The sequence below is a fragment of the Terrapene carolina genome, unplaced genomic scaffold, assembly GCF_002925995.2.
Source record: "Terrapene carolina triunguis isolate 2854851 unplaced genomic scaffold, T_m_triunguis-2.0 Scaffold552, whole genome shotgun sequence".
NCBI lineage: Eukaryota > Metazoa > Chordata > Testudines > Emydidae > Terrapene > Terrapene triunguis.
This window is the reverse complement of record NW_020664903.1, coordinates 280,151-308,067: the sequence shown is the minus strand read 5'-3', so window position 1 is coordinate 308,067 and position 27,917 is coordinate 280,151. Positions and strand designations below refer to the sequence as shown.

General features: G+C 48.1%; 1 protein-coding gene across 1 annotated transcript in view; it reads left to right on the top strand.

Annotated features, from left to right (window-relative positions):
• The window catches only part of RAB44 (RAB44, member RAS oncogene family), a 21,804-nt gene extending 1,813 nt beyond the window's left edge, over positions 1-19,991 (top strand). The window contains exons 3-15 of the mRNA XM_024212227.1: positions 804-975; positions 2,895-3,041; positions 3,699-3,789; positions 4,829-4,924; positions 6,062-6,249; positions 7,206-7,254; positions 8,111-8,205; positions 9,604-10,838; positions 11,751-11,832; positions 12,906-13,020; positions 17,326-17,427; positions 18,608-18,684; positions 19,904-19,991. Coding sequence (XP_024067995.1) covers positions 804-975; positions 2,895-3,041; positions 3,699-3,789; positions 4,829-4,924; positions 6,062-6,249; positions 7,206-7,254; positions 8,111-8,205; positions 9,604-10,838; positions 11,751-11,832; positions 12,906-13,020; positions 17,326-17,427; positions 18,608-18,684; positions 19,904-19,991 — 2,537 coding nt within the window. The remainder of the gene's footprint in view (positions 1-803; positions 976-2,894; positions 3,042-3,698; positions 3,790-4,828; positions 4,925-6,061; positions 6,250-7,205; positions 7,255-8,110; positions 8,206-9,603; positions 10,839-11,750; positions 11,833-12,905; positions 13,021-17,325; positions 17,428-18,607; positions 18,685-19,903) is intronic.
• Positions 19,992-27,917: the final 7,926 nt, after the last annotated feature.

Sequence of the window (27,917 nt, the reverse complement as noted above, 5' to 3'; positions counted from 1 at the left end):
CAAAGTCTGGCTTCGCCCCCAAAAGGTGAGGAAATGCATATTGCTTTAGAATGCGTGCAACACTGAATGACAAAAGAAGAGGCCAGGGCAATACCGGTATGGGCAAGTTTTACAGGATGCAGACAGGAACTCATCTCAACAGAGAATATTTGCCAAACACTTCAGACTGGCTAGCTGTCTCTTTCATAAGAGCAACGGGCTTTTTCCCTCACTTAGCCCATTATCCACGCCATGTGCCTGACATGCCCACAGGCTGCCCCAAGTACACAACATAGTCCTCCTTCTGCTCCAGGTGCCAGGACTGCCTCACATTGCCCATGTGTCTCGAATGCCCAGCATGGCTCACCGGCCCAAACCCCCTTGCGTTGTCCGCCTGCTGCCCTAGGCCCCTGTTCAGAATGTCTTCCCATAATGCACCATTTTCTTCCATTCTAAATCCATCAATCAATCCATCCCAAGCGTGACTGTGCCGGGAGGCTGGTGAATGTTCACTCAGCTGCTCCCTTCTTTTACATGGGGAAGGCGAGACTGATGTCCTAGTCTGACAGTTTGCTTCTCCACCAGCTTTCTGAAATGACACCCTGGGCTTCTGAATCAGGAGGGCTGATTTTCAGAGGTGCTGCGCATGCAGAAACCAAAGGGAACTGCGTGTGCCCAGAGCCCCTGAAAACCACCTTACGTAGGCATCTAAAGGTAGATATAGGTGTCTAGCTTTGAGCACCCACGTGGGAAGACGTTGGCCTTGGTGCTTCACTGTTGTATCGCATCTGGCCATTGATGTAGTTTTGGTCGTCTATTGGCAGAGCAGTTCCTGAGCTTGCAGACCGTGACAAGGCAGCACAGGAGGAGGAAGACAGCTTCCAGGAGGGTGTACATGTCCCGCACAGACTACTCCCTGGAGGAAGCAGACAGCGAGGAAAGAAAATGCTTCAGAGCATTCATGGACCAACTGGGAGCAGAAAATATCTTTGAAGAGTAAAAGTGCACCAGCCACACCTTCATTTAGCACCTAGCAGGGGGTTCAGGGCTGGGATGGGGCTATGTGACATTATGGTTAAAGCTTGTGAGAAGGGTGGAATCCACGTGTAACACACTGGCCAAGCTCAATTCCCCATACAGGCTACCATGTGTGTGAATCTAGGGAGCTCAGGAATGGCTTAAGGCCACCTTTGCCTGCCCTCTCCATCCCTGCTCCAAAGATAGGAACAGAGGAATTGAGAATCAGGCCTTGAGCATAAACACATACCGCTTGTCTCTATGGGAGGGTCATCATCAGGGGTTGAACTTGGGATATCCAGCTTCATGAGCTCCTAGTGCTTGCGCTGAAGCACCAATTCCATTAGCTCAGAAGCAGTAGCAGACTCAAATCTCTTACATGGCTTGGCACCAGAGGGGGACAGAGACACATTTGGCCTGTGTACTACATGTGTTGTGATTGAATCCCTGGGGAAGGGCATGTATTTCCCCCCCCCCCCCAGCAGGTTCTGCAAAGTACCCCAATTCATAGGTGCTGGAGCACCCACGGGGAAAAATTAGTGGGTCCTCTGCACCCACCAGCAGCCAAGCTCCCCTCACCCTCCGCCCCACCTCACCTCACCTCCTCCTCCCCCTGAGTGCACTGTGTCCCCACTCCTCTGCCTAGCTCCCAGTGTTTCCCGCCGCCAAACAGCTGTTTGGCGGCGCTTAGGACTTTCCAGGAGGTAGGGGGGAGGAGCGGGGACACGGTGCACTCAGGGGAGGAGGTGGAGAAGAGATGGGGCAGGGGCAGGGATTTGTGGGAAGCGGTGGAATGGGGACGGGGCGAGGGTGGGGCAGGGGCGGGGCCAGGGACGGGGGTGGGGTCGAGCACCCACCGGGAACAGTGGAAGTCGGCGCCTATGCCCCAATTCCATTCCAGGTCCATGCTACCGATGGACTGTCACTACGTCTGTGGACAAACTTTTCACTGAGACATTTTGTCCAATGAAAATTGCCTTTTTGAACAACACAAACATTTTTGTATTGCTGGCAATCACCCAACTTTTCAACAGCACGAACAATTTCATCCAAAAAGCTGGAAAACGGCAGGAAAAATTTTGAATGAGCAAACAAACATTTTATGTTGGAAACTTTGGTGGAAAAGAAATCCCATTTTTGACGAGTCCAAATTCTCACCCTTGCCCATGTTCCCTATCCACAACCCCTAAATTCTTTTAAAACCCTTTCCTCTAGCCTTCAGCAAAGTCCTTTAACAGACCTTTTCCAGTCTTTACAACCCATCTGTCCACCTACCACTATGGCAGTGATACAGTGGTTCAAGGGACAAATTAGCGATCAGTATGACCCAAAAGAGCCACAGTCGTGTGAATTCATTTTTTCATTTACTTTTTTTATATAGCTATATGTTATTCTCGCAGCAGAATGACTGACCAAGTATTCTACAACTGCTTAACAACACAATAAGAGCATCCCGGCTGGTTAATTACTTAGATTGGTTAATAATTCAATCACACAGGGTTTTAATATCATGTGCTGCGAAGAGCCTCAGGGGAGACATTAAAAATCCATTTGTGGCTCCCAAGCCTCAGTCTGAGTCTAACTGCGCTATGGGTAGGAGCCCGAGTATCTGCATGGCAGCTGTGCCATTCTGTAGCTCTCTCTTATGGGATTACAGGTATTGCCAGGGGATCTTTCCCCACATCTAACCAGCAACTAGACCCCAAGGCAAAGATTCTCCCAGCTATCGCCAACAGATCAAATCAGGCTCCGACTTTGCTTAGCTTGCAAGATCCAATGGGATCTGAATGCTATAAAGCATGAAACATCCTAGTGCTTCAAGCCTGAATGGACCATTCTGTCATCTAGCCTGACCTCCAAACGAGGGGAGATCAACGTCTCTTTCTCTCTTTCCTCAGCCAATCAGAGATTTGGAGACTGTGGGTGAAGCTCCGTCAAGACGAGCCTCACCTGTTGGGGAACTTGGAGGAGTTCTTGGCCACGATGACGCACCGGATCAAGGAAGCTCGGAGCGAAAAGGTGACGCTGGAGCTGACCTTGAACAAGTGAGTGGCACGCTGCGGCTGGCGTGGGGGGATCCGCTTCCACAGACACAGCCTTACAGAAGGGGAGATGAGCGGAGAATGGGGCTGCGAGAAAGAGAAACCAAAGGAAGGAGGAGCTGCATTCAGCATTCGCAGCTCTGGGAGAATGGATGGCTCCACGGGTTAACAATCAGCTATGGCGCCTTTGGCCTTCATATTACCACTTCCAGCCTAGCCCAGATCAGATGTTGCCAAGGCCTATTTGTTGGCCTATGTGAAATGGCCTTAGTGGACAGATTTCCACATTTCAAAACCACCTCTGCAGCGGGTCCTCTCACTGCAGTAGTGAGACAAAGGATTCAGGGCCCGATCCACCCCCATTGGAATCGATGGAGTTAGATGTGTATCAGATCAGGCCCTTGAATGGAGACTGAACGCCCCTCTTACTTCTAAGAGTGGCCCTGCCGGATTGGGGTCGAAGCCGGGTTGCGACAAGGGCAGCGTGGAGGAGGAGGAGCTTGCCCAGCTGCTTCCCAGGTTGCGCTGGTTCTGTAGGGAAAGAGAGGTCTCCAGGGCTAATGATCGGTCCCCTTTCACCAGCGCTACATTCCCATTCAAATACTAGACCTGGTGTAAACAGACCCATATTAAAGCTGCCCGCTCATTCCCTTGTGCCAGACGGGTCACTGATCACAACCGGGAGGTGCAGCAGCTGTACGAGGAAATGGAGCAGCAAATAAACCGGGAGAAGCAGCGCCTGCAGCATGAGGTGGGTTCACAATCCGGACAGGCCTGGTCACGACCAGCTCCCGTGCATGGCAATGGACGGGGGGAGGTATAGTTCCCTCCTAACATGGTGGTATTCCCTCTTCGGGGGTCCTGCTGAGGGGAGGCCTTTCAACCCAAACTATGGGGTCGGGCTCGAGTGTTCCCCATCTGGGGCTCAGATCCATTAGCAGAGCAGTGCTGTCACTGCCTCTCTGGCCTCACGTTTGGCAGGTGGACTGGGAAGAACTTTGCAGAGGAGCTGGGGATTCGCTGCTGGGACGTGGCCAGCTTTGGGATTTGGCCTTTTCCATGGTGTTTGACCAGAGGGTCGGGGACAGTCAGACCTTCCCTGAGAAAGGGAAGAACAAAAACAGGAGCCAACCAGGTGCAGGGGAGGGTCATCGGCTTCCCCACTGGTTGAATAGTCACACCCACATTTCCTAAACATTCGCAAGGATGAGCTGGGGCTCAAAAACACGTCAAACCTCAAACCAGAGGCTCAGCAGGATCAAATCCATCCATCACCATGAGTAACTGGGCTCAGGACTACATGGTTCCCTCCTGGGCAGTCATCCCCTGCCAGGCCTTGGCAGGGCAGGCGAGTTGTTCCATGTCCCCCACTGCAACCCCCTCCAACCTGTTTAGCGGGAAACTTCCCCCAAGAATATACCTGCCAGTTCTGGACAGATTCAGAATAGGGGCCCAATTAAATGACTCTGCAGAGACTCACCAACCACTCCACTCTGATGGGTTTGATCTAACCCCACATTCGCCTTTTCTTCTCCATCTGTCCTTTGGTTTTTACCCTGCTGCCTTTCACTGCAAACATACCTGTTTCCTCCCACTCTCTGACCCGAGACTGTATCTGAATTCAAAATGCAGGGCAGCCCATTTATAAAAGGAGGCCCTCCCATGGGTGCTCGGTGTAGTGAGCTCCTAGTGTGGAAAGGATTTGTTACTCCGGGTAGCATCAGGGAATTGTCCTTGAGTGGCTGGGTCATTTAAAGAGATTGGCATTAACATCTCCTCTGTGATTCCAGAGTAAAGCAAGAAGTCACCTGCACACCACGGAGGTGCAGAGAGCACTAGACGTTGTGGATGGGGAAGTGCAGCGCTTGCTGGTGGTTCAAAGTGAGGTGAGATGTTCTGTGGCCTGCGGAGGACTCAGCTGAGTTCCTAGAGGGGTGAATGTCCACATCACCGCAGTTTTGGGTGGCAGACAGAGCAGAGAGGGCAAGGACTGCATGGGATGCCCCTCCAGCAGCACAGCTCCTCTTGGCACCATGCTGAGCACTGCTTCTGTACTAAGAGGAAAGAGCGGCTCCTATTGAGTAACTCCACAGAAAGCATCTCCTATGCCCGCCTCCATTGGCCCAGGCTAAAAGTGTCACAACCGGATTCCCGGCCTGTTAGCTCAGCCAATCAAGTCCTGTTCCTCAGGCCCTTTTATTGGAGCTGATCTCTGACAGAGGCATATGAGTACCAAAATACCACATATTAACCCTTTGCTTGCTACTCGAGTGTCCCAGCTATACCCAGATGCAACGCACTTGCTGTGCTGAAGACCATACCAGGTAGACTGTATTGTGCTTCTGGGTATGCTAAGCACATCCAAGCAAAAGGCACCTGCTGTGATGCTGAATATCCCAGGCATGTCTGGGCAAAGACACAGAGTTGTGCTTCTAAATGTACCAGACATGCCTGGGCAGAAGGTACTGGGTGTGATGCTGAACACACCGGGCCTTGCAGTGCAGATCTCTGTTGCACAGTCTTGCATTTGGTCCTTGGATGCCCGTGGAAATTCCACCCACAGAACCAATGCAGAATACACTGCAAAGGTCTGCAGTGCAAATCGTCAGGGACATTTTCCCACCTGTTGCACCGTTACCCTCCTGCTGAGTTGGGGTACAATACCGGGAGGTTAGGACATTCCACACTAGCGAATAAAACCCAGGCCTTAACAATCAGCCTCATCAACTCTCACCAAGCAGAGCACTAGCTCCTGGGAGAAGGTAGAATGTGGAGCTGCTTCTCCATTATGTCATTAGTTTGGGACCCAGCCTTCAAGCCCTGTTTGAAACGGGAGTTGGCGCATTTTTCGCAATGGAGACAGGTGCCTTGAGCGGCGCCAGTTTACGCCAGTGGGGAGCTTGGCCCCAGGGATTGCTCAGTTCATTATTAACAGGTTTCCACATATGCAGCTGGCAAATCTAACACCCTCCTGCTGGCTCCTTTATGGGTGCCTGAATCTGCCACCTCTTCTCTCCTCCAAGCTCGAGACCCAGTTCCACAGCCTCAGCACCAAGCAGCACGCTGCCACCAGCGAGAACCAGAGGCTGAAAGAAAACAACCAGGACCTGGAGAACCAGCTGCAGCAAATCCACATTCAGCTCCAGGAGACCCAAGGGCATCTGGGTGCTATGAGGGGCAGGATATCTCAGCCGCACGACGAGGAAGGGAGGCAAGTACTCCTCTGTTCATTGGTGGTATTGTTCCCTATGGGACACATGCCAAGAGAAAAGTAGCTTACATATCCTGTGGCTAAGCTGAGGTCCATCGTCTCCTCAGAAGGTTCTCCCAGTGCTGGAGTAACTTGAATCCCCTTCTCTCTCGTATAAGAGTCATTTCCACCTGAACACTGCTTGTGGGCTCACAAGAAAAGAAGTTTGTGGGTCTCAGTCCATATCCTAGGGGACAGGTCTCTACAGCATCAAGGGAGGCAGTGTTTCCTAGTGGATAAAGCCCTGGACTGGGACTCAGGAGACCTGGGTTCTATTTCTGGCTCTGCCACTGGTTTGCTAGGTGGCCTTGGGCAAGTCACTTCACCTCCCCATGCCTCAGTTTCCCCATCTGTAAAAGGGGGATAATGATACTGACCTCCTCTGTAAAACTCTTTGAGATCTATGGGTGAAAAGTGCTATATGAGAGCTAGGTGTTACCATCGTCATCATTACAAAACTAATTAGCTGCCTTTGGGCCAGTGTCAGCAGAGAGGCTAAGGGTTGAATAGACTTTCAGATCACATCTGAGGCAAGACCCAGTGTGTGGGGAAGATGCTTGCCTAGCTGCTGCCCAGGCTGTACCTGCCCCGTGGAGAGAGCATTTTATCCTCTAGGGCTGTCCCCTCTCCTCAACTTGAATTCATATCATACGTTCTACATAACAACAGCCACTCTTCAAATACATCCCTCTTCCTTTCTGCACCGTCTTCTCAGCCATGCGCTGTGAGCCTCCTGTCTCCCATCTCACCAGCTCCGCACACACCAGCTGTCCCGTCACAGGATAAGAACTGCTGCCAATGCGGACAGCAGCGCCCTGTGGCAGAGGGCTCATAGTGCAAAAACAGCAGGGCGTGAAAAGGCTCAGGCGTAGGAGCGGTACATTGTAATTCTTGTCACCACCTCTTTCTATTTGCAGGGACAAACCATTGGCTGAGGCGACCTGTGAGATCCTTCCGCCTTCCCAGGTATCTCATCTGTGCAGGGGGAAACTGATCCTGTTTTCATGCTACAGGTTAGGGGGGTGGATCAGTTAGCTCCTCCCTTCCCCCCGTGTAGCACTGCCTTTGCCTTCCACCTCAACATGGCTGCCTCCTCTCACACTGGCACTAACCCTGCCCTCCCACCATGCGAGGGGCTGACCAGCTGCAGTGGCCCCAGTACCATCAGAAGATACTGCTCCAGCAAAGCCTTCTGGGGCACGGCCGTGCTCGTGGTGGAACCTTATCTCGTTTTAATCTTTCTGCATTTCTGAAACTAGGCAGTGCGAGGGATGGGTGAGGCCATGTAGGAGATGTACATTGCTCTGATGTTGCAGTTCCGGCTCTCAAGCCCACCTCCTCATCTCAGGCTCTAGGGCCTGAGATGCAAGGTCAAAGCAATGTCTACACAGCTATTTTCAGCATGCTAGCCCCATCCCTGCTTGCACAAGGCTCTCTCCCAGATGCAGTGTAGACAGACCCATAAAGGGAGTCGGTGTGGCCGACTGGATAGGATTCTGAACAAGGAGAGGAAAGAGTTGGGTTCAATTCTCAGCTCTACCCCTGATGGGCTGCAAGTTGCTTCCCCTCAGTTTCTCCATCAGTGAAATGTGGATGATGACACTGGCCCCTGTAAAGCACTTGGAGATCGATGGGTGAAAAGTGTTATGTAAAAGTATTTTTAGAAGGTCCATTCATCACGATCTGCCTACCAGAGGGAGGGGATAAGAGAGTTTATGCTGCAGAGAAAGGGCTGTAGCCAGCACAAGAGCAAAGCGATTTTTCCTTTTAAGTTCTCTCACCAATTATGTTTTTTCTCTCCCTTTTCCCCGGTTTGTTTAAGGAAACTTTGAATGAGGATAAAATATTCTGCTCTGAAAGGTATATTAGACTTGGATCCCAGCAGAGCGATGATATACCAGACAGCTCCCGTCAGCCGTAAGTGGCACGAATGGAGGGGAGTTGTTTAGATAAGGCAGGATCAAAGGAGTGATGATTACCCCCCTGGTGATACCTCAGTCCTGCTCCATGGCGGCTATCGTGTTCCTCCCACGTGCTGAGGTTCTACTGAAACCCCAGTGGGACACTGCGTTGTACTTAGCACGTGATGTGAGGGAACATTTTGCCCAGTGTATCTCATACGCTGAGCAGCACTGGAGGGGCATTTTGTGCATTGTATCCCAAGAGACAGAAGGGTGATTTGTCCATTAGTTTTTGGGTTTTTTTTTTTTTGGTAGTTTCTGCATTAACTCATGTAAGATGCTGACTAAGTGGACAAAGCCCCCTTCCAGTAGCTAGTCCACAGAGAGGGTAATAGCCTACTGCTGCCACTGGACAATGGGGTTACTCTTTAGCCCAAGTGGTAGAGGCGTGAGAGGTGGTGCTGAAGAGGTTCTATCCCCACTACCCCCCAGCACAGGGCATTGTTAACTGCACCTCCTTACCTGCCTAGCAATCTCTCTGCCAACCTTTATCCTTTACAAAGCTCAGTTATTTTAATCGGATGCCCGTGATCATCCCCTTCTGCTGTTTTACCTTTGCATCAAGCCCTCATCATGTTTTACCGATAGGCCTCTTTATCAGTGGTTTGAGCCATTTACTTTTCTTTTAATCTCACCCAGTGCACAAGGGACTAAACAATAATCCCTCAAGCCAGGTGCAATTGTTTTTATTGCTGCATTAACATACATGAGGAGCGAGTAAGATGCCTCTTCCCCTCCCGCTTTACCCCCCACGCAGGGTGGGAGGTGAACTCTGCAGATGCACCTCTGAACTCTGGGTCTGCACTGACCAGGGGCAGCAACCAGGGGTGCATAGAAGGGTTGGGCATGTGAAGGGGACTTTTGGGTTGCTGGACTTAAGAACCTGAGGGGAAAAGGACACTGCCCAACCTACTTGAGGGGGGTCTTTACTCATGGTTTATGTTTATGAACCCTGTTTGCAGTGTTTTCACAAATTAACACTGAGTTACTTCCCTCCTTTTATTAAAAGTTTCTTTTCTACATTCAGACTCTATGCTTGCAAGTGGGGAAGTATTGCCTCTCAGGCGCCCAGGGGCGATGGGTAAATTTTCCAGGTTACTGGGTGGGGGCTTGAACTGGTTCTGTGTTGGATTGATGGAAAGGAACCCCTAGATATTGAACCCAGCCCTGGCTGCTGCAGGTTCCACCCAGCAGAAGGGTTACATACAAGCACGGCATCCCTGCTCTCTGATGTATTTCACAGCACTGGTATAGTCTATAGAGCTCAGTGCAATGTAGTGTGTTTGCGTGTCCCATTATGGTCTTATTTTCTTTCTCCTGTACATAGCATATGCCATTGTATATTATTTTGCAGGGTGCCATACGGTATTTCATTTTCTCCTGAAGCTGATTCGGGACAGAGGACAAGAGTGATCTCCACAGAAGAAGACCCCTTCACAGAGTTTATGAAAAAGGGAGAGGCGTTCTTCCAGCAGGAATTTTCAGGCCAAAGCTCTTTGCTCAGTGAACTGAATGATGCAATAGCAGCTCTGAACAAGGTGTCTGAATCACAAGTACCAGGGACAGATGACCTACTGCTTGGGGATGCTTCTTTACAGCCAGCCAGACAAGGTGGGGATTCTGAGCAAAGAATCAAGCAGGTCAGAGATTCAGAGCATCAGGTGCTCTCAAGAAATGACAATGAACTGAAGGCCCTGCCTGAGGCACTTTCAGTCCTTTCCACCAATCAGGCTACATCCCAAAGAGAGGCTCTTAAACAGGGACCAACTCAAGCAGAACCTCATGCACAGGAGGTGAAGCAGGCTCGGGCTTCTGAGCCAGCAACGCAGGATCAGGCTCAAAAACTCACGAAGAAAGAGGTTGTTTATGCAGAGGTGCAGCCCCCTGCTGTTTCAGAGCTGGCAATGCAAGCCACCATTCACAAGCAGAACCCGCCAGAGGGAGGTGTTCTCCTGCCAGGTGTATCACAGCCTGGCATTACAGAGCAGGCAGATGAAATTCAGAAGTGGGTATCAATGAAGAGAGATGTGGTCCTTGCAGATGAGTGGCCACCTGCTGTTTCTGAGCAGGCACTGCTGAAGGAAAAGTCTCCAGAAATGAAAGCGCCGGAGGAGAAGACATTTGAGCAGAGAGAGCCACCAAAACAGGAGACACCACCAACTTATTTCCCTCATGTGGGAGCCCTGCACAAAGAAGGTGTAGAAAATGAACAAGAAGAAGCCCTTCTCAGAGCCAGCCAGCTGGGGGATACACTCCAGGCCAAGACGCAGCCCCAAAGCACTGGGAAACCAGAAGCAACACGGGCAGAAGAAACAAGAGGAGACATGGATATTTTTCAACAAGAGGAGAAGCAAACGAGCAGTGTGAAAGCGAACGAGGATGCAATCCCCAAACTGGGAGGCCAAGGGTACCAAGCTAATGTGACACCAGAGCAGCCAGGTGGAGCTGCTAAAGCCATCACGGAGACCTGCCCTGATCCAGACCATCTTTATAACGTGTTGTTTGTGGGGGACTCAAACGTTGGCAAAACATCGTTTCTGTACCGGTTACACGAGAATTCCTTCAACCCAAGCCTAACTGCTACTGTAGGTAAGAATCCCACAGCTTCCATTAAGCATAAATACAGTCCTGTAGGGACATAGGACCAGGGGCGGCTCCAGGCACCAGCGCAGCAAGCGCGTGCCTGGGGCGGCAAGCAGCGGGGGGCGATGTGCCGGTCGCTGTGAGGGCGGCAGTCAGGCAGCCTTTGGCAGCATCCTGCGGGAGGTCCGCCGGTCCCGCGGCTTCAGCTGCAATTCGGCGGCGGGCACGCCCAAGGCGCGGGACCGGCAGATCACTCGCAGAGACGACGCCGAATCCACGTGACCCGCGGACCGCCCGCAGGCATGCTGCCAAAGGCCGCCTGACTGCCGTGCTTGGGGTGGCAAAAAGCATAGAGCCGCCCCTGCATAGGACTTGCCCTGCCAAATCAAACCAATGATGGATTAAGTCAGAGCCTGCAGGAGTGGCCAATCATTGATGCATGAGAGGAAGGTGAGAGACACACCTCCACATATTTAAGATGGATTTGTACATATATACCTTGAGCTTGGGCACATTACCATTCTCAGGCCCCAATCCTGCAGTCTGATCTGTGCATGGGTTCCCATTGACCTCACTGGGATTCTGCAGCAGCAAGGGGCTGGCTGTGCGGACCGGACTGCAGGATCGGCGATAAACATTAAATAAAGCACCCAACCCATTGTACAGGGGGGCAATGGAGCAGAAATTCTCCCTGGTCCATGCACCGGTTAGCAGAACATGCCCAACTGTTACTCTTATTAGTCATCATAAAACTAACCAGACCTTTTTAAAACCCAGCCACTATTCTGGCATTTTAATCTGAGAAGAGACTATTGTGATCATCTAGGCTGGCCATAGAATATCACCCTATCACTCCTGCCCCATGTCCATATCTCATGGCTGAATTCTACCACATTACAAATGTGCTGTATGCCCTAGGAATGGATTATCGGGTCAAAAACCTTTTTGTGGACAACAAGTGCTTTGCTCTACGCCTATGGGACACGGCTGGCCAAGAAAGGTAAGGCACAGTGCTGTACATACAAAAAAGAATGCGTACAGGGAAATACGTCTTTGGATAAGGAAATCCACATAAATATATGCTCACACAAGACGTTTGAAAGGATAAAGTCGAGATGAAGAATAAACATCCAAGCTCAGTGGGGCAGGACTGAATTTAGGGAGACCTTTAGTCCCCAGGGCTGTCAGTAGGGCCCCTCTCATAAGTGCTGAAGGCCAAACCTTGGTATCACTCAACTCAAGGCAAACTCCTGCCGATTTCAGAGAGGCCAGGATTTGACCCTAAATTCACAAATACGTGTGTGTTTACTACAAACGTATGTGCATGTATATCTACTTAGTATATCAGGGTTGGAAGGGACCTCAGGCAGTCATCTAGTCTAACCCGCTGCTCTAACCCCCTGCTCAAAGCAGGACCAATCCCCAGACAGATTTTTGCCCCAAATGGCCCCCTCAAGGATTGAACTCACAATCCTGGGTTTAGCAGGCCAATGCTCAAACCACTGAGCTATCCCTCCTTTGTGGATATATGTATTTGTAAACATATACACATAATATGTAGTGTGTGTATTTACTCTATTTATATATGTATATACATAGACACACACAAATATTTGTCTGTATTTTGTGTGTTTATATGTATATGGTATACACACAATATAATGTGTGTCTATTTACTCCATGTGTATGCATATACACATACACACATACTATAATTACCTGTTATCTATCTATAAACACATGCACACACAGTTAAGGCTCTGCAAAACTGTAATAAATTTTGAAATTTATTTCTGCCGAAGCTTTGCAACCCCCTGCCCATATTCTCCCCCAGTTTCACTTATCTATCAAACTTTGCAAAATGGTGTCTTTGCTTCACACCTTTGCAGGAGGGAATATTTGCATATTTTTGCACATTTGCATTTTCAGTTTTGTTACCATGGTTTTGCACAACCCCTACTTGAAACACACTTTGTATGTACTTGTGGGTTTTTTAAACCTCTGGATTGCTGTTAAAAATGGTGCAAAAAGAGTATGTACCTAAGTGTGAAAAGCAAAAGTGCTTTCTGACAGGTACCATAGCGTCACCAAGCAGTTCTTCCGAAAAGCTGACGGAGTGGTGTTGATGTATGATGTCACTTCAGAATACTCCTTCGCGGATGTGCGGTACTGGCTGAGCTGTATCCAGGCAGGTATAATGGGTGAAATCCTGGCTCCATTGAAGGTAATGCCAAGACTCCCAGTGACTTCAATGGGACCAGGCTTCCACCCTATAATTCTTTATGCTTTATTAGTTCTTTCTATCTGAGAAGTTCCAGATAGACATTAACATTAATGAACTGAGACTCATTTCTCCCCTGAGAGGTAGGCGAGTATTATTATCCCCATTTTACAGGTGAGAAACTGAGGCAAAGAGAGGTAAGGTAATATGCCCGATGCTGCACAGTGAGTCAGTGGAGCACTGGGGCTAGAACTCATATCTCTGCTTTAGCTACAAAACCATCCGGCCCATGCGAATGCTGTAACGGAATCATGATGGGCACAGGGTCAGATCCTTAGCTGGTTTAAATCAGGATAGCTTCATTGAAGCGACACCAATTTACATCATCAGAGAATCTGGCCCAAAGAGTCTACATGTTTCTTCACTCTGGCTTTTCCTTCCTTTCATAAGGGTGGGTGTTATGGACCATATTCTGCAGTGTAAACTCAGTGATGCTGTTCTCTTCAACTGAGTTACTCCAGATCAGTGGTTCCCAAACTGTAACAACCCGTGAACCCCTTTCACTAAAATGCCAAGTCTCGCGAACCCCCTCCTAAAAATGAATATTTCCAGGGATTTTCTCCTTTACCTGAGTATAAATTATAAAAAGCCGTGATCTTGGAAATATAAAAAAAAAATTATGACATGCTTATTACACACTATTTATTATTAGCAACAGAGGGTCCTGTGGCACCTTTAAGACTAACAGAAGTATTGGGAGCATAAGCTTTCGTGGGTAAGAACCTCACTTCTTCAGATGCAACCTCTTGCATCTGAAGAAGTGAGGTTCTTACCCACGAAAGCTTATGCTCCCAATACTTCTGTTAGTCTTAAAGGTGCCACAGGACCCTCTGTTGCTTTTTACAGATTCAGACTAACACGGCTACCCCTCTGATATTATTTATTATTAATTATTATTTATCATTACAGTATTTTTATTACATTATGAAAACTCCTCCAAGATCTCACTTTCGTAGCTTGTATCACTTTGAATAAGCCTGTTATAAGACAAGGCTCCCATGTTTCATCAAGGAGTATCAGATGTGAAACAGCATAAAAGTATTTAAGAAGCCAACTCAAAGAGTTCCTCCTACACAAGCATTCAAGTCTTGAGCAGTCCAGGCAAATAACACACGTTACAACAAAGTTTAAACTTGTTCTTCATAATAATTTTAAAAACAATACTAGCTGCCTATTTAATTTTAAAAACAGCAAAAAATATCCACCTCCCTTTCCATTTCGTATAAGGAGTCTTGAAGTTTAAATCTCCTCAGTGTGATAGATATGCTTGCTTTGATCTGCTTCTCTCTTGGAAGTCCAGGGGCTCCAGGCTGCTGGCCCCGTGCTGCCCAGGGTCCCTGGGGACAGCTCTGTCCGCCATTAGGGAATTTTTTCTCCAGAAGCCCCTGTAACATTTCGTGAACCCCCAGGGGTTCACGAACCCCAGTTTGGGAACCACTGCTCCAGATTAACCCCAGTGTGATTGGAATCTGAATTTGGCTGGGTGATAACTCTCCCCTCCTTCCTGGTTTTAAATGCACTAAGTTCAAGATAGGTTCTTCTGGGATGGCTACCCTGGATGATACAGCTGGTGTCAGAGGGAGTCCAATGGCAGGGTCATTGGATGCTCATTATTGCACTGGCTTGCTCTGTCTCATATATGTGTCTACACAGCAGGCAGGAGGTGTAATTCCCAGCACAGCTCGAGCTAGTACCTAAATTCCAGCATGGCTGCCACAGAATGGGTAGGGGCTCGGGCTAGCCGCCAGAGTACAATCAATCCTGCCTGACTCCTTGGGTACACAACCCGAGCCGCCATGACCACACTGTTTTTAGGCACTGGTTTGAGCAGAGCTAGTGCGTACATGTCTACTCACGCTGGGGATTACATCTCCCAGTTGCTGTGTAGACATACCCAGAGACATAATGCCATAGCCTAAGGAACTATTTAAATATATCTACCAGGCATAACCAGGAAACACGTCTGTCTGTTCAACTAGGAGAGGCGGTGAGCTTTAAAGTACGTCTCTACTGCAAAAAAGGAGTGTTCTTAACTTGGGTTAGACTGGCAGTGAAGCCATGGCAACTCAACTTTGAACTCTGGGCTTGAATTCATGCTGCTAACCCAAATTAAAGCCGAGTTGTCATGTCTTCATTGCTATTTTAATCTGAGTTAGCTAATGTGGTTTAGTTAACCTGAGTCAAGAACACACCTTTTTTTGCAGTGTAGACATACCCTTAGCTGTTGAGTGGGGGACTGGAAACGAGAACCCCTAGATTCTATTCCCAGCTTGGTCTCGGACTTGCTGTTTGACTCTCAGTGAGGCACTGCACCGCTCCATGCCTCAGTTTCCCAGCTGTTCAATGGGAGAGGGAGGGTTGTGAGGCTAAATTAATTAGTGCAAGAGGCTCTGAGATCTTTAAATGCTATATTCTCAAAAAGAAACACGTAGTCATTTTAGAAGACAGGGCCAAATTCTGCCCTGACCTAAACCTCATCAAACCCAGCTATACTCAGCCAGACTGACTGGGGGCAGAAATCAGAGCAGAATTGGGCCACCTATATTTTATGAATCATGTTTAGGATGAATATATTGGTACAAGAAAATAGTCAAGAGAGGAACAAGGGCATTGGTACTGGGACTATTCGTTTTTTGAAAAAGACATAAACAACCCATGTACTGGATGAAAAATGCCATGAAATTTTATCAGCCCTCAGTATCATTATCTAGACAGATTCACCCATGATGTAATCCCCATCAAACATACTGGAATGACATAAGGAATGAATTCGACCCATGTCTTATGCTAAGCTAGGAATGCGGATGGAAGAAACATTTGTGAATTTCAACGTATGCAGCTGTATCCGACCAGATCCTCAGATGGTTTTAATTGATGTAACTCCATTATGTCAATGGAGCTACACTGATTTGCATTAGTCTGCATCTGGCCACATGAGGTTTGGGATTTGCAGTAGCAAGTAACTGAAGAGTGGCAGGGTCTTTCTTTGGTGTCATAATAATACTAGCTCTTATATAGCACTTTTCATCCACAGATCACAAAGTGCTTTACAAAGGAAGTCAGTATTATTATCCCCATTTTACAGATGAGGAAACTGAGGCACAGCGAGGGAAAAGGTTACCCAGCAGGCCAGAGCCTGGAATAGAACCCAGGTCTCTTGAGTCTCAGTCCAGCGCGCTAGCCACTAAGCAAAACTGTTCCATCAATATGGGCCAAATTTTGCCCTTGACCACACACTCACAGTTCCCACTGAAGTCTGCTGCAGGCACCTACATGAATATGAGGGCTAAATTGGCCTTATCTCTTATGGAGACAATGCAGTGGCTGCCAAGATGGGTGCTTTAAGAATTCCCTGTAGAACTATACCACTAACACCCTTATTCTTGTTTAGGGAAAAGTCTCACGGGTTCTTTAATAACCATGAAAGATCACAGCCTTGATTTTGCATCTCATCCATGAGCTGGCTATAACTGGAGCAGGTGGAAATTTTTCAGATTATTTTTTTTTGTCAATTGGCCACTGGCATTGGCCACTGTTTAAGACAGGATACTGGGCTAGATGGAGCTTTGGTCTGACCCAGTATGGCCATTCTTATGTTAATTAATAGCCTTTATTCTATCATTCATTTATTTATTTTGCAATAAAGGTTCATTTTTTCCTTATTTTGCACAATATTTTCCTGATGTTGTTTATGAAAACATTGTCAAAATGGCTATCAACTCTTTTTTGTTTTGATTTGGGGGAAATGAAGGATTTTGAAAATGATTTCTGTAGTGTTTTTTATTTAAAAAATTGCAAAAAAAACAAAAGCTTTTTTTTTTTTTAAAGAAAATGGATCAGCTTTGAACCCTGAGGAATGGAAACAAAGTCAGTTTTTTCATTAAATGTTTAAATTAATTTTTCAACCTACTCTGGGGTCGGTTGAAACTATTGCAACAAACTTCCGAGGGAAGTGGCGGATTCTCCATCTCTTCATGGCTTCAAATCAAGACCAGATGCCTTTCTGGAAGAGATGCTCTATCATGTAAACCCAAGCCCCAATGGACCAAATCCATGCAGGTCAGTGGGGTTACTCTAGGCTTTGCCCTGATGTGTTCAGAAGCTGTGTAGGGCTATGATTTGAAGAAACTGCAGATCCCATTATAGTCAATGGCAAAACTTCCACTGACTTCACTGGGGCCAAGATTTCACCCCACCTGTCCTGCTTCACAGGAAGGAGCAGGAGATGGAGTTGTCATCCTTCTACTTGGTAACAAAACAGACTGTGCCACAGAAAGACAGGTATCTACTGAAGAGGGTGGACGCTTGGCTAAGGTATGTGAACAGATCTATTGGCGTTTACCATCCATTTAAATTCTTTCACCATCTTTAGTTGGCGGTTGGGGGGTTAAAAGAATAAAGCAAAACCAAGGCTATAATTAAGCCATGGTGACTGACAGGATAGGCATTTCCTTCCATTAACGATTAGTGTGGGAATTGAGGACCTGAGGCAAAGCAGAAAGCCCTTAACTCATCGTCTAGTCATTAATTGCCAGGAAATGACCACAGAACCATATCTTGCGCCCTCCTGCTCCTTGTGTTTTTGACTCCTCCTGCTGGCCTTATTTTAACTCAGACCGCGATCTGGCAAGCTATTCCCTGGTCCTCCTCCACTGAACCCCAGCAGAACAGCTTACAGGATCAGGGCCTCAGGCTGTGAGGTTTTTGAGGCAGGGAATCTGGCCCAGATCCTCAAAGGTATTTAAGTGCGTAATTCCCTTGATTTCAGTGGGAGTTAGGCTCCTACATGTCTTTGAGGATCTGGGCCTATCTGCACCGTAACATGCCAGGCACCTCTCCAGCACTATGTAAATAATAAAAGCATAAAGCAATTACTGAATCATCCCTTTTGAAAGATGCTTTATGTGTCCAAGCACTGATTCTTGTAATGGTCCGTGAGATGGACAAGTATCGTTCTCCCCATTTTACAGAACCCGGGACAGAGAGATGAAGTGACTTACCCAAGGACACACAGCAAGTCACTGGCAGAGCCAGAAAGAGAACATTCTAGCTGCCAACTCTGTGTTCTATCCACTAGGCAATGCTGCCTCTGTGTATGTCTATAGTATGCCAGGCTTTCCCTTGCCGTTAAAGATTAGCACTGAAGCTGCTGGGGAAGCTGGATTTCATTCTTAACATTCCTAAAACTTAATAATTACAATGTACAATTTTATTCACATATGAATTCCATATCGCAGCAGCAAGGAGACCATGCATTTCCAACAGATCACCACCTTTCCTCGTGTAATTAGTCCCTCGTGATTTTTTTTTAAATCCTATACAAACCATGATATCATTGCTCCAAATGCACCGACTCCCCCGTCTTTGGTTGTTTGATGATTATCTGGGAAAAATCATAGCACTTGCGCTCGACCTCTTTTAAATCTATGGCTTGAACCTACCAAACAGTTCTGGAAGGGAAGTGCATTTGTGTGTGCCTTCTTGTGTCTTCCAGGAGTGTGAGCTCTTGTTTTATGAATGCAGTGCTGCATCAGGCCACAAAGTCTCTGAATCCATGATTGACTTAGCCAGGTGAGCAGTGTGCCGTGGGATTGTTGACTGTCCTGAATTAATGGGTTGGGTCCTGATTTCCATTGCTCTTCTTCAGCTTTGCATGCTGAAGTGACCCCTGCAGCTGAAGGTTGTATATCCCCATGCTCCATAGATAATGTACGCAGCTCCTATGTGCCCACCCAGGGCCTGTCAAAACTGGAGCTACACCAGTTTACCACAGCTGAGGATCCGGCCACAGGTGCAAAGATAAGAGTCTGTTCTAGCTGAGACAGGTTTTTACACTGCATAGTATCAGAGTACTTTCCAGTCATGTATTAAGCAACGTGACTAACATCAGTCACTTGTTTGTTCTCTCATCCTCTCCCCGAGCAGAGAAGCATGTGCAGTGGCATGGCTTGTTTTGGCGGGGGGGTTGTTTTTTCCTTAAGTACATATGTTGGTCTGTGTTTATGTTGGAGAAGACAAGCTCGGAGAAGTGCATCTTGCACTTGGTGTGGAAGGTGGTGAGGTCTGTGATGGTCTTTAGTTCATGGGGGAGTTCATTCCACTGTCCTGGCCCACAAAAATGGGCCCTAAATGGATTCTTCACTGGAATGTCAGGATGCACCTCAAACATTCAGCCCTGTAAAAGCAGGTTAACAAAATCATCAGTAGTATGTTTTTGTGCCTAGAACAGATTGTTGGAAGGAAGAACGGAATAGGGCATACCGGGCCCAGATCCACTTATGCTCCCCACTAAAAATGTCCAGTGTGACTTCTAGATGCTGCCAGCCCAATCCTCTTCTCCCCATCACAGAATAACACGACCTGAGGGCACCAAGGACCTTAGCTATTCCTCCTTCTCCTGGGGTGTTGTGCGGACAGTAGGTGGCTAGCTGGAAGCAACAAGCCAGGCATCATTCTACCTGCTGTTGTCAGGTTTACTGCTTTGCCTGGAGACAGTTCGCAATCTGGGCTCCAATCCTCAGGATGTTGCTTAACTCTCCTATGGGTTGATTGACGTGAGCAGGTTTGTTTTGACTGTGGCTTGATTGAGGTTGGAATTTTCAATGGAGCCTAAAGGAATAGGTGCCCAAATTCCATTGAATTGCTGTGAGAGTCGGGCACGCAACTCTTTTCAGACCCTTTGAACACCCCAGCCATACCCTTTAATAGAGCTTTCCACGACAGATGATGATGTCGATTCCAAACAGCAGGGCAATTAACTGGCTAATTCGTTTCATGTTTATCATGCCAGATCACTGAAAGCTCACGAAGACAGATTAAAAACTGAGGTGGTGGAGGTACCAGCGCCACCAAAGAAGAAAAGAGGTTGCTGCAGATGATTGAGAAACTCGGTGCTTTGATCAAAAAATACAGTCTGAAAGCATAAAAATGGCCCTCTCTTAACCTTCATCTCTGCTCCTCATGTCTGACTTTACTGATTCCCCTTAAGCGTTGCAGAACAATGAGGGAGTGAGTTGTAATCTGTCTCATTCATAGCTAATCTATTTCTCTGATTGCCTACCCCCACAGTATGTTAGGGCCTAACACATTAGTGGGCAAACATTATTTCTTTCATTAAGAGATCAAAACTGTGCTCCTCCATTGCTGCTACTGATGCAAGAAGCAGAAAGAGCCCAGCTGGATTTTCAGATCTCAGAATGAGTTTTGCAGCCAGCAGACAGAAAAATCCTCTTTGAGGGTGGAATTCACTCTTATGCAGAGGGCCTGCGCAAGGCCTATGAATGTATCGCAGGAGATCTCACAATTGGGTTTAAGTGGTGCAGGCACCTCTGCACAGTGGTGAATTTCACTCAGAATGTGTAAACTCAGAAAATCTGATCCAGATTCAATTGAGAGAGAATACACAATATGCCTCAATCTCATTTTTACAGTCATTTTTCCGATTGCACTTTATAAAGTAGGTCATCAGTTTGAAGTGTCTTCACATTTATAATATCTAGCTTTGCCCTCGCCTACATCTCATATTGTACTACACCAGCGGTCAATAGAGGATCCCTACAAAAATGGCTGCTAAAACTGTGATTAAAAAAAACAACACATAGAAAGATGGGTAGAAGGTACAGGATAATAAAATCACTTTGGAGCGATGAGTCAATCGGATAGTTTGATCAGCGGAACATTTGTGAGTCTATCATTTTCAATGGAGGGTCCTTTGAGCAATGGAACAGCCTCCAGGGCAATGGACTGTTGCATTAGAACAGAGGTTCTCAAACTGTGGTCCGCGAGCTCCATTCAGGTGGTCCGCGGATAGTTTCCTCTAAGGTACATGCCTGGGGGGCCATACACAAGAGATTGAAGGGCCAGCCACCTAATAAATGGAGCCTTGCAGGCATGGCTCCACTAATTAGGTGCCTGGACCCTGGAGAAGACGGACATGTAAGGTGAGGTGGTGGCCTTGGGAGGAATAGGGGGTAGGTGGGAGGGGGCAGTGGGGTGAGAAGAGGAGGTGGGGGGAATTTGGGACGTGCAGGGCTGCAACAGCCAGAGAAAGAGGCAACTTTCCCCAGCTCCAGGGCTGTGGCTGCCAGGGAGAGACCCCTCTCCTTCCCAATCCCAGCTTGGGGGCTGCCGCAGCAGGGGAGAGAGGGAGAGACCCTCTCTCCTTCCCAGCCCAGCTTGGTGGCTGCTGCAGCAAGGGATACCCCCACTCCTTCCCAACCCCAGCTCGGGGACTGCCGTGGCAGGGGAAAGAGGGCACATCCATCGCATTAGAAAGGCAAGACTACTGATATTAAAATATGAGTTGTGTGCTTTTATTTGTAGAACAAAAAATGTTAATTATTATTAAGTTTTTTTTTAATATAATGCTTTTATCCAAAGCGCTTTACAATAGTTAGCTAACGGTACAAACAACATTTGGAAAGATCATTAAGTGGTCTGCTGAGACCCTCAGCAATTTTCAAGTAGTCCGCGAAAAAAACAGTTTGAGAACCACTGCATTAGAACAATTCTGGGTAGGGGGAAAGCAAGGTTTTGCAAGCTTTTTACAAATGCAATTGCGTTTTTTTTAAAGTGCATTTTGTGCTTATTAACCTGGGAGTGACACAAGCAGGGCTGGCTCCAGGGTTTTGGCTGCCCCGGGCAGCCAAAAAAAAAAAAAAAAAAAAATCAGCGACCGCGATGGCAATTCGGTGGGAGGTCCTTCGCTCCAAGGGGGAGTGAGGGACCGTCCGCTGAATTGCCGCTGAACAGCTGGACGTGCCGCCCCTCTCCAGAGTGGCCGCCCCAAGCACCTGCTTGGTAAGCTGGTGCCTGGAGCCGACCCTGGATACAAGCACCAGAAATATTAGTATTACTATTTACCTGTCATTACTTCAGCTGCTTCATTTATACAAATGACTGTGCTGCAAAACAACGTAGATAATTGTGCTTTTGAGAGATAAGGATGCAAACAGTTAAGGCCCAGATCCTAGCTCAGAGTCACGTGCCTAAATACCTTTGCAGATCTGGGTGTAAGTTTATAAGAGCTAAGTGTTATTGTAGAGCAGCATTAAATATTGTTGGGGGATTTGTGTAACCTCTAGCACTTCCATGGAACTTATTTAAATATTTTTTTAAAAAAATCTCAGTGTATCAGACTTGGACACAATAGCTTGGATGAGTTTGTAGCCGATTATTATCATCATCAGTGTTATTTAACATTTATATCCCAGAGGCCTCAGCCAGGTCGGGGGCCCGATTGTGCCAGGCCCTGTACAAACGTAGAAACATGATGAGTAATTTTTCAACACTATAAATAAAAGCGTATTTTAACTTATTTCTGGTTCTGCTTCTCTTTTGATTTGTGTGTGTTATTCATAATGCTATCACACAAATCGGTGATGTCAGTTCTGCTCAAAGCTACTGAAATTTAGTGAAGGGAGCTGGGACCCTTTCACAGAAAGGCAGAGGGTGTTTAGGGACCTAACAGAATGGAATTGTCCATTTGTTGGTTACAGTTGGGGAAAATGACCAAAAGTACATTACAGGACAACTGTGAATATTCCAAGAATAGACTAAGACCAAAAAGATCTCAAATAAAGCAAAGCTGATTAGCAAATGGAGAGAGCCACTGGTCACACATTAACAAATGGTATCAGATCGTAACCAGTGCTAGTTTGGGTAACAAGGTTAGCCAGGTATGGCAGGATCTTGTAATTAAGACAAAGAATCACATCTTACAATGTCAGAGCTCAGGTGTTTCAGTGTCTCACTGACAGGCTGTCTCTCTCTGTTAGCACTGTAACATTTCAGAACTCCATCTCCCCTGAATCACCAAAACATTATATGTATGTCAGGTTTACCTGCCTCCTGACACTTATTACAGCAAAGGGGTGAACCTCCTGCATTAGCATCTTAGCTGCAAAGTCACTGGCTGAATAATCTGTTTTCTCAACATTATGGAGACTTTAACAATCTCTCTTCTAATCAGAAGTTACAGCCCCTCCCTACAGGGGCGGCTCCAGGCACCAGAGCAGCAAGCATGCCGCCAGAGGGCAGCCTGCCGGTCCCTGTGAGGGTGGCAGCAGGGCCGCCCAGAGGATTCAGGGGGCCTGGGGTCTTCGGCGGCAGGGGGCCCCCGCCGCTGAATTGCCGCCGAAGACCCGGCACTTTGGCGGTGGGTCCCGGGGCGGAAGGACCCCCCGCCGCAGGTCTTCAGGGCACTTCGGCAGCGGGTCCCGGAGCGGAAGGACCCCCGCCGCCGAACTGCCGCCGAAGACCCGGAGCGGAAGAAGCTCTGGGGGCCTGGGCCCCGCGAGAGTTTTCCGGGGCCCCCGGAGCAAGTGAAGGACCCCGCTCCAGGGCCCCCGAAAAACTCTCATGGAGGCCCCTGCGGGGCCTGGAGCCTGGGGCAAATTGCCCCACTTGCCCCCCCTCTGGGCAGCCCTGGGCGGCAGTCAGGCTGCCTTCGGCGGCATGCCTGTGGGAGGTCCGCTGGTCCCGCGGATTCGGTGGCAATTCGGCGGCAGGTATGCCGAAGCTGCGGGACCGGCGGACGTCCCGCAGAAACGCCGCCTAATCGGCGTGACCAGCGGACCACCCGCAGGCACGCCGCCGAAAGCTGCCTGACTGCTGTGCTTGGGGCGGCAAAACACATAGAGCCGCCCCTGCTCTCTATTCCAGTGTATGCACCACTTTAATTTCACACTGAATGGAATTGCCAGTTTGTTTTCACTTCCTGTCACATAACAAATTCCTTCAAAGGCTGCCTTTGAGCCCTCTGCCTGCCATTCAATTCTAACAACTTTTTATTTACATAGCTTGTCTCATCTCTGACCAAAGTGGTATATTCTTATTCCTGATTAGGTGGCACTAAACTCTACCTGCATTTGTGTTGTATCTGGGCAATTCATACTCTTTAATGGATTAACCTCGCAATCTCTCCTGTGAGGCAGGGCACTGCTATTAGCCCCATTGTACAGCTGTGCAACTGAGGCACAGAGAGACTAAAGCCCAGACCCTTATAGGTATTTAGGTGCCTAATTCCTGTTGATTTCAATGGGAGCTAGAAGCCTCTACAACTTTGAGGATCTGAGCGCAAGGGACTTGCCCAAGGTCCAGGGCCGGCTCCAGGCACCAGACGAGAAAGCACATGCCTGGGGCGGCACATTGTAAGGGGCGGCATAGCGGCCAATCTTGGGGCAGCCAGCCCAGCCCTGCAGGGGCACGGACCCTGGCCTGGGGGGGCAGGAACTAGTGATCCCCGCTGCTCATCGTGCCGCCGGGGTCCCCGGGATGCGCCACTCCCCGCCGCCTGCACCGGCCTCCACCTCCCGTGCCGCTCTGATCCCGGCCCGGCAGAGCCGCCTTTAAAGGAGCGGCTGAGCCAGCACCTCCTGCAGCCCCCGGGCACTGGAAGGAGGGAGGGTTCTGCTGTGGCCCAGTGGGCACCGGAAGGAGGGAGGGTTCTGCGGCGGCCCAGCGGGCAGTGGAGGCAGGGAGGGAGGATTCTGCAGCGGCCCGGCGGGCAGCAGAGGGGTGGGCCCCACTGATCCCGGTGCCGTTTGCACTGTGCCGAGCCCCGCTGCAATGCCGGCCCCAGGCGGAGGTCGCACACCCCAGCCAGGGCTGCCTGTGTCGGCCCCCTTGGAGCCTGCCCGGCCGGGAGAGACACCCCAAGGCCGGAGGGGGGAGCCCCTCTCGCCCGGCTGCAAGCGAGCTGCAGCGCCTGGCTGCCCACGGGTGGAGGGAGCGGGCGGGTGCCGCCCTTCACCCCCCTGCAAGCCGCCTTGACCGCCCTCCACACGCTCCCTGCGACTGCCGGGGTTTTTTTGTTTTTTTTTGCTTTGGCAGTCCGGCCGCCTTTTTTTTTTTTTTTTGCCTGGGGCGGCAAAAAAGCTAGAGCCAGCCCTGCCAAGGTCACACAGGAAACCTGTGGCAGAGGAGGGAAATGAGCTCAGGTACCTCAAATCCCAGGCTAATGCCCTAACTCCTTTCCTTACAGAGGCATTCTGTTGCCTTTACTATTAATGCCAGCTAGAAGACAACTGTCCCTTAGCCCTAATAATAAAAGGACTATATTTTCTTAATCCAATTTACATAATTCCTCTTGTAGGCTATCCTCTCTTATCACACTTCACTATAAAATGATATTATTGTATCTAGTACTAGGATCAGCCTTTGGAACATATTCACTAAAGAGGGACTCTAACAGCACAGTTCAGTTCCAGCTCTGGACGCTCTGGGGTCTTCAGATCCAGGTTTAATTTGGGCCAAATTACTATTTCTATTTTAAAAGTCCCTGTATATTGCCTTGAACAGAATAAACCCCAATACATTTGAAATTCCAATCAACAGTGAAAGTAACAAAATCTCAGTGTCCATCAACCGAAACAGACCATCTGTTCACTTCAAAAGCTGCCCACAAGAGGTTTGTCTTACCCTAAATCTTGTTTGGATTATGTACGGAAGATGGCGCTTTCCCTGCTTCAATCGGTCAGCAAACTGCTTTATTTGCCTACAAAAGGAGATTAAATTAGTTAAGGTTGCTTTTCCTCAGTTCTTCCATTAGATGGTAGTAAATACAACAATGCATTCCAACTGCATAATATTTGAGCTGTATAAGAGATGCTGATAACCTGAATTTGACTCAAAATGTAGATCTGTAAAGCCAAACTTTTATAAAACATCATACGCAGAGAAATGGTATTATTTTATTTCCAATGATTCCAATGGCATTAATTCTGATAAAAAGATATTTTTAAACAAAATCACTCCCCCTGATGTGTTGGCAAACTAAACATTACAGCACTAAACTGGAAAGCAAAACTGAATACAATATAAACAAAAGTCAAATTGATTTGTCATTCTCCAAGCTGAGAGAAATGCAAGAAAGTTAACAAAGAGCATAAGTAATGACAAGTATTTTGCATTTTAACAATTCTTTCACTTTTAAATAAGGCCTGGATCATGCAAACACGTACACACGAGTCACTGAAGTCAAAGGGACTACTCAAATAAAATGATGCATATGTGTGTTTGGAGGATCAGGGTCCACAGTCATAGTAATATCATAGGAAAAGACATTTTATTTGCTTGCACCCTATGATTTTTTAAGCTGTGTCTCTTTAAACCTTTCAGAATTACTATAAGCACTTCACCAGTAACAGAGAAATTTTCAAAATTAAATTCCATTTCAGAGCACTGCAGAAAATCTTAGTAAACAACAATAAACCAGCTGAGTGCCTGCAGCCATACCACTTTGTGGGCTGCTCCTTAAAAGTGGAGCACAATTGGACTGAACAAGCACTTAGATCATGACACATTTTAACAGATCATTGTACAAAAGTTCAAATACACAAACTATTTGGTCTCAAAAAGCCACTTCTCAAATTCTTTCTGTTTTCATTGTTTAAGGTATTATTTACTCTTACTGGCATATAAAATATACACCAAATGAAGCACAATAACTAGCACTTTTCATCTGCAAATCTCACAGTGCTTTACAAAGGAGGTCAGTATCATTACTCCCACTTCACAGATGGGGAAACTGAGGCACACAGCCGTGAAATGACTTGCCCGAGGACACCCAGCAGGCCAGCAGCGCAGCTGAGAATTAGAATCAAGCTTTTCTGAATGCCAATCCAGTATCCTATCCATTGGATGCAGAGAGTCCTTTGCTTGCTCCATAAGCTACAGTTTAAAAGGTGAAAAATTAAAAACTGATAAAAGGAAATACTTTCTCATTGCCACCAGAAGTCATGGAGACCAGTTTCTATACAGAAACTCAGAGTCTGTACTGGTCAGATGCCCCCACATGGTATTAATGGACACTGCCCTGCTTGGCTTTCACATGTGTTTGAATGATGTCAACATATTAGATTTGTTCATTGTTAAACTCTTGAAACATTATCAGCTGTGAAATGGGTAGACTGCAGGTTATGAAGGTTTTCCACAAACATTGTTAACTATTTAGGACGATGTTTACTATCAACTGTAAGCACATCACAACAGGGACTGGTCCTGTATAATTTGTACAGTGCCTAGTATATTTTGGGCACTACTGAAAATAAAAATGAGGAGGAGGCTTACTTTTAAATGGTGCTCCCAGCAGAGTTTTGCAAAAGTTGACAACGAAGCAAGTGACTGCACAGTTTCACTCAGTGTAATGTACTGACACAGGCCAGAAGCCACAGACACTGGCCACACTCTTGTTAACTGTATGTAGCCAACTAGGTAATAGCTTTAAGCAGCAGAAGACAGAAGCTATAGAGGGAGATGGTGCATGGACAAAGCAAAGGCATAGGAGGAAAGTGGGTGAGGCTGTACAGTGACTGGGGAAGGTAAAAATATATGCACGGCAAGGGTACTTAGAGCAAAGTAGGGAGTGCTGTGGGTGGTCGAGGCAGCTGGGCAGAACCTGGGTGGGGGGAGCTGTGGGGGGGCAGAGCAGCAGGGGGGCTGGAACAATTTCTATAGTGGGGGTGCTAAGAGGCATTGAACCAAACTGTCAACCCTGTATATCATGGAAACCACTTCAAGCCAGGGGGTGCGGCAGCCCCCTCGCCCCTGTAGTTCCAGCACCCATGCAGAGCAGTCAGGCAGGAGATGTGTGGGTGACAGGGCAATTGGCAAGGGGGTGGGCAGCACGGCGAGTGGCTGGGCAGTCTGGCAGAGGGTGGGTCGCTGGGGGTGGCAGGGCAGGGGGTGGGGAGGCCGCGGGGTGGGTAAGATGCGGTGGGGTGGGGCAGAGGGGCACCGTGGGATGGGGCGCAGTAGAGGTGGGACAGTGGGGCAGCACATAGGGGCAGAAGGTGTGGTGGGGC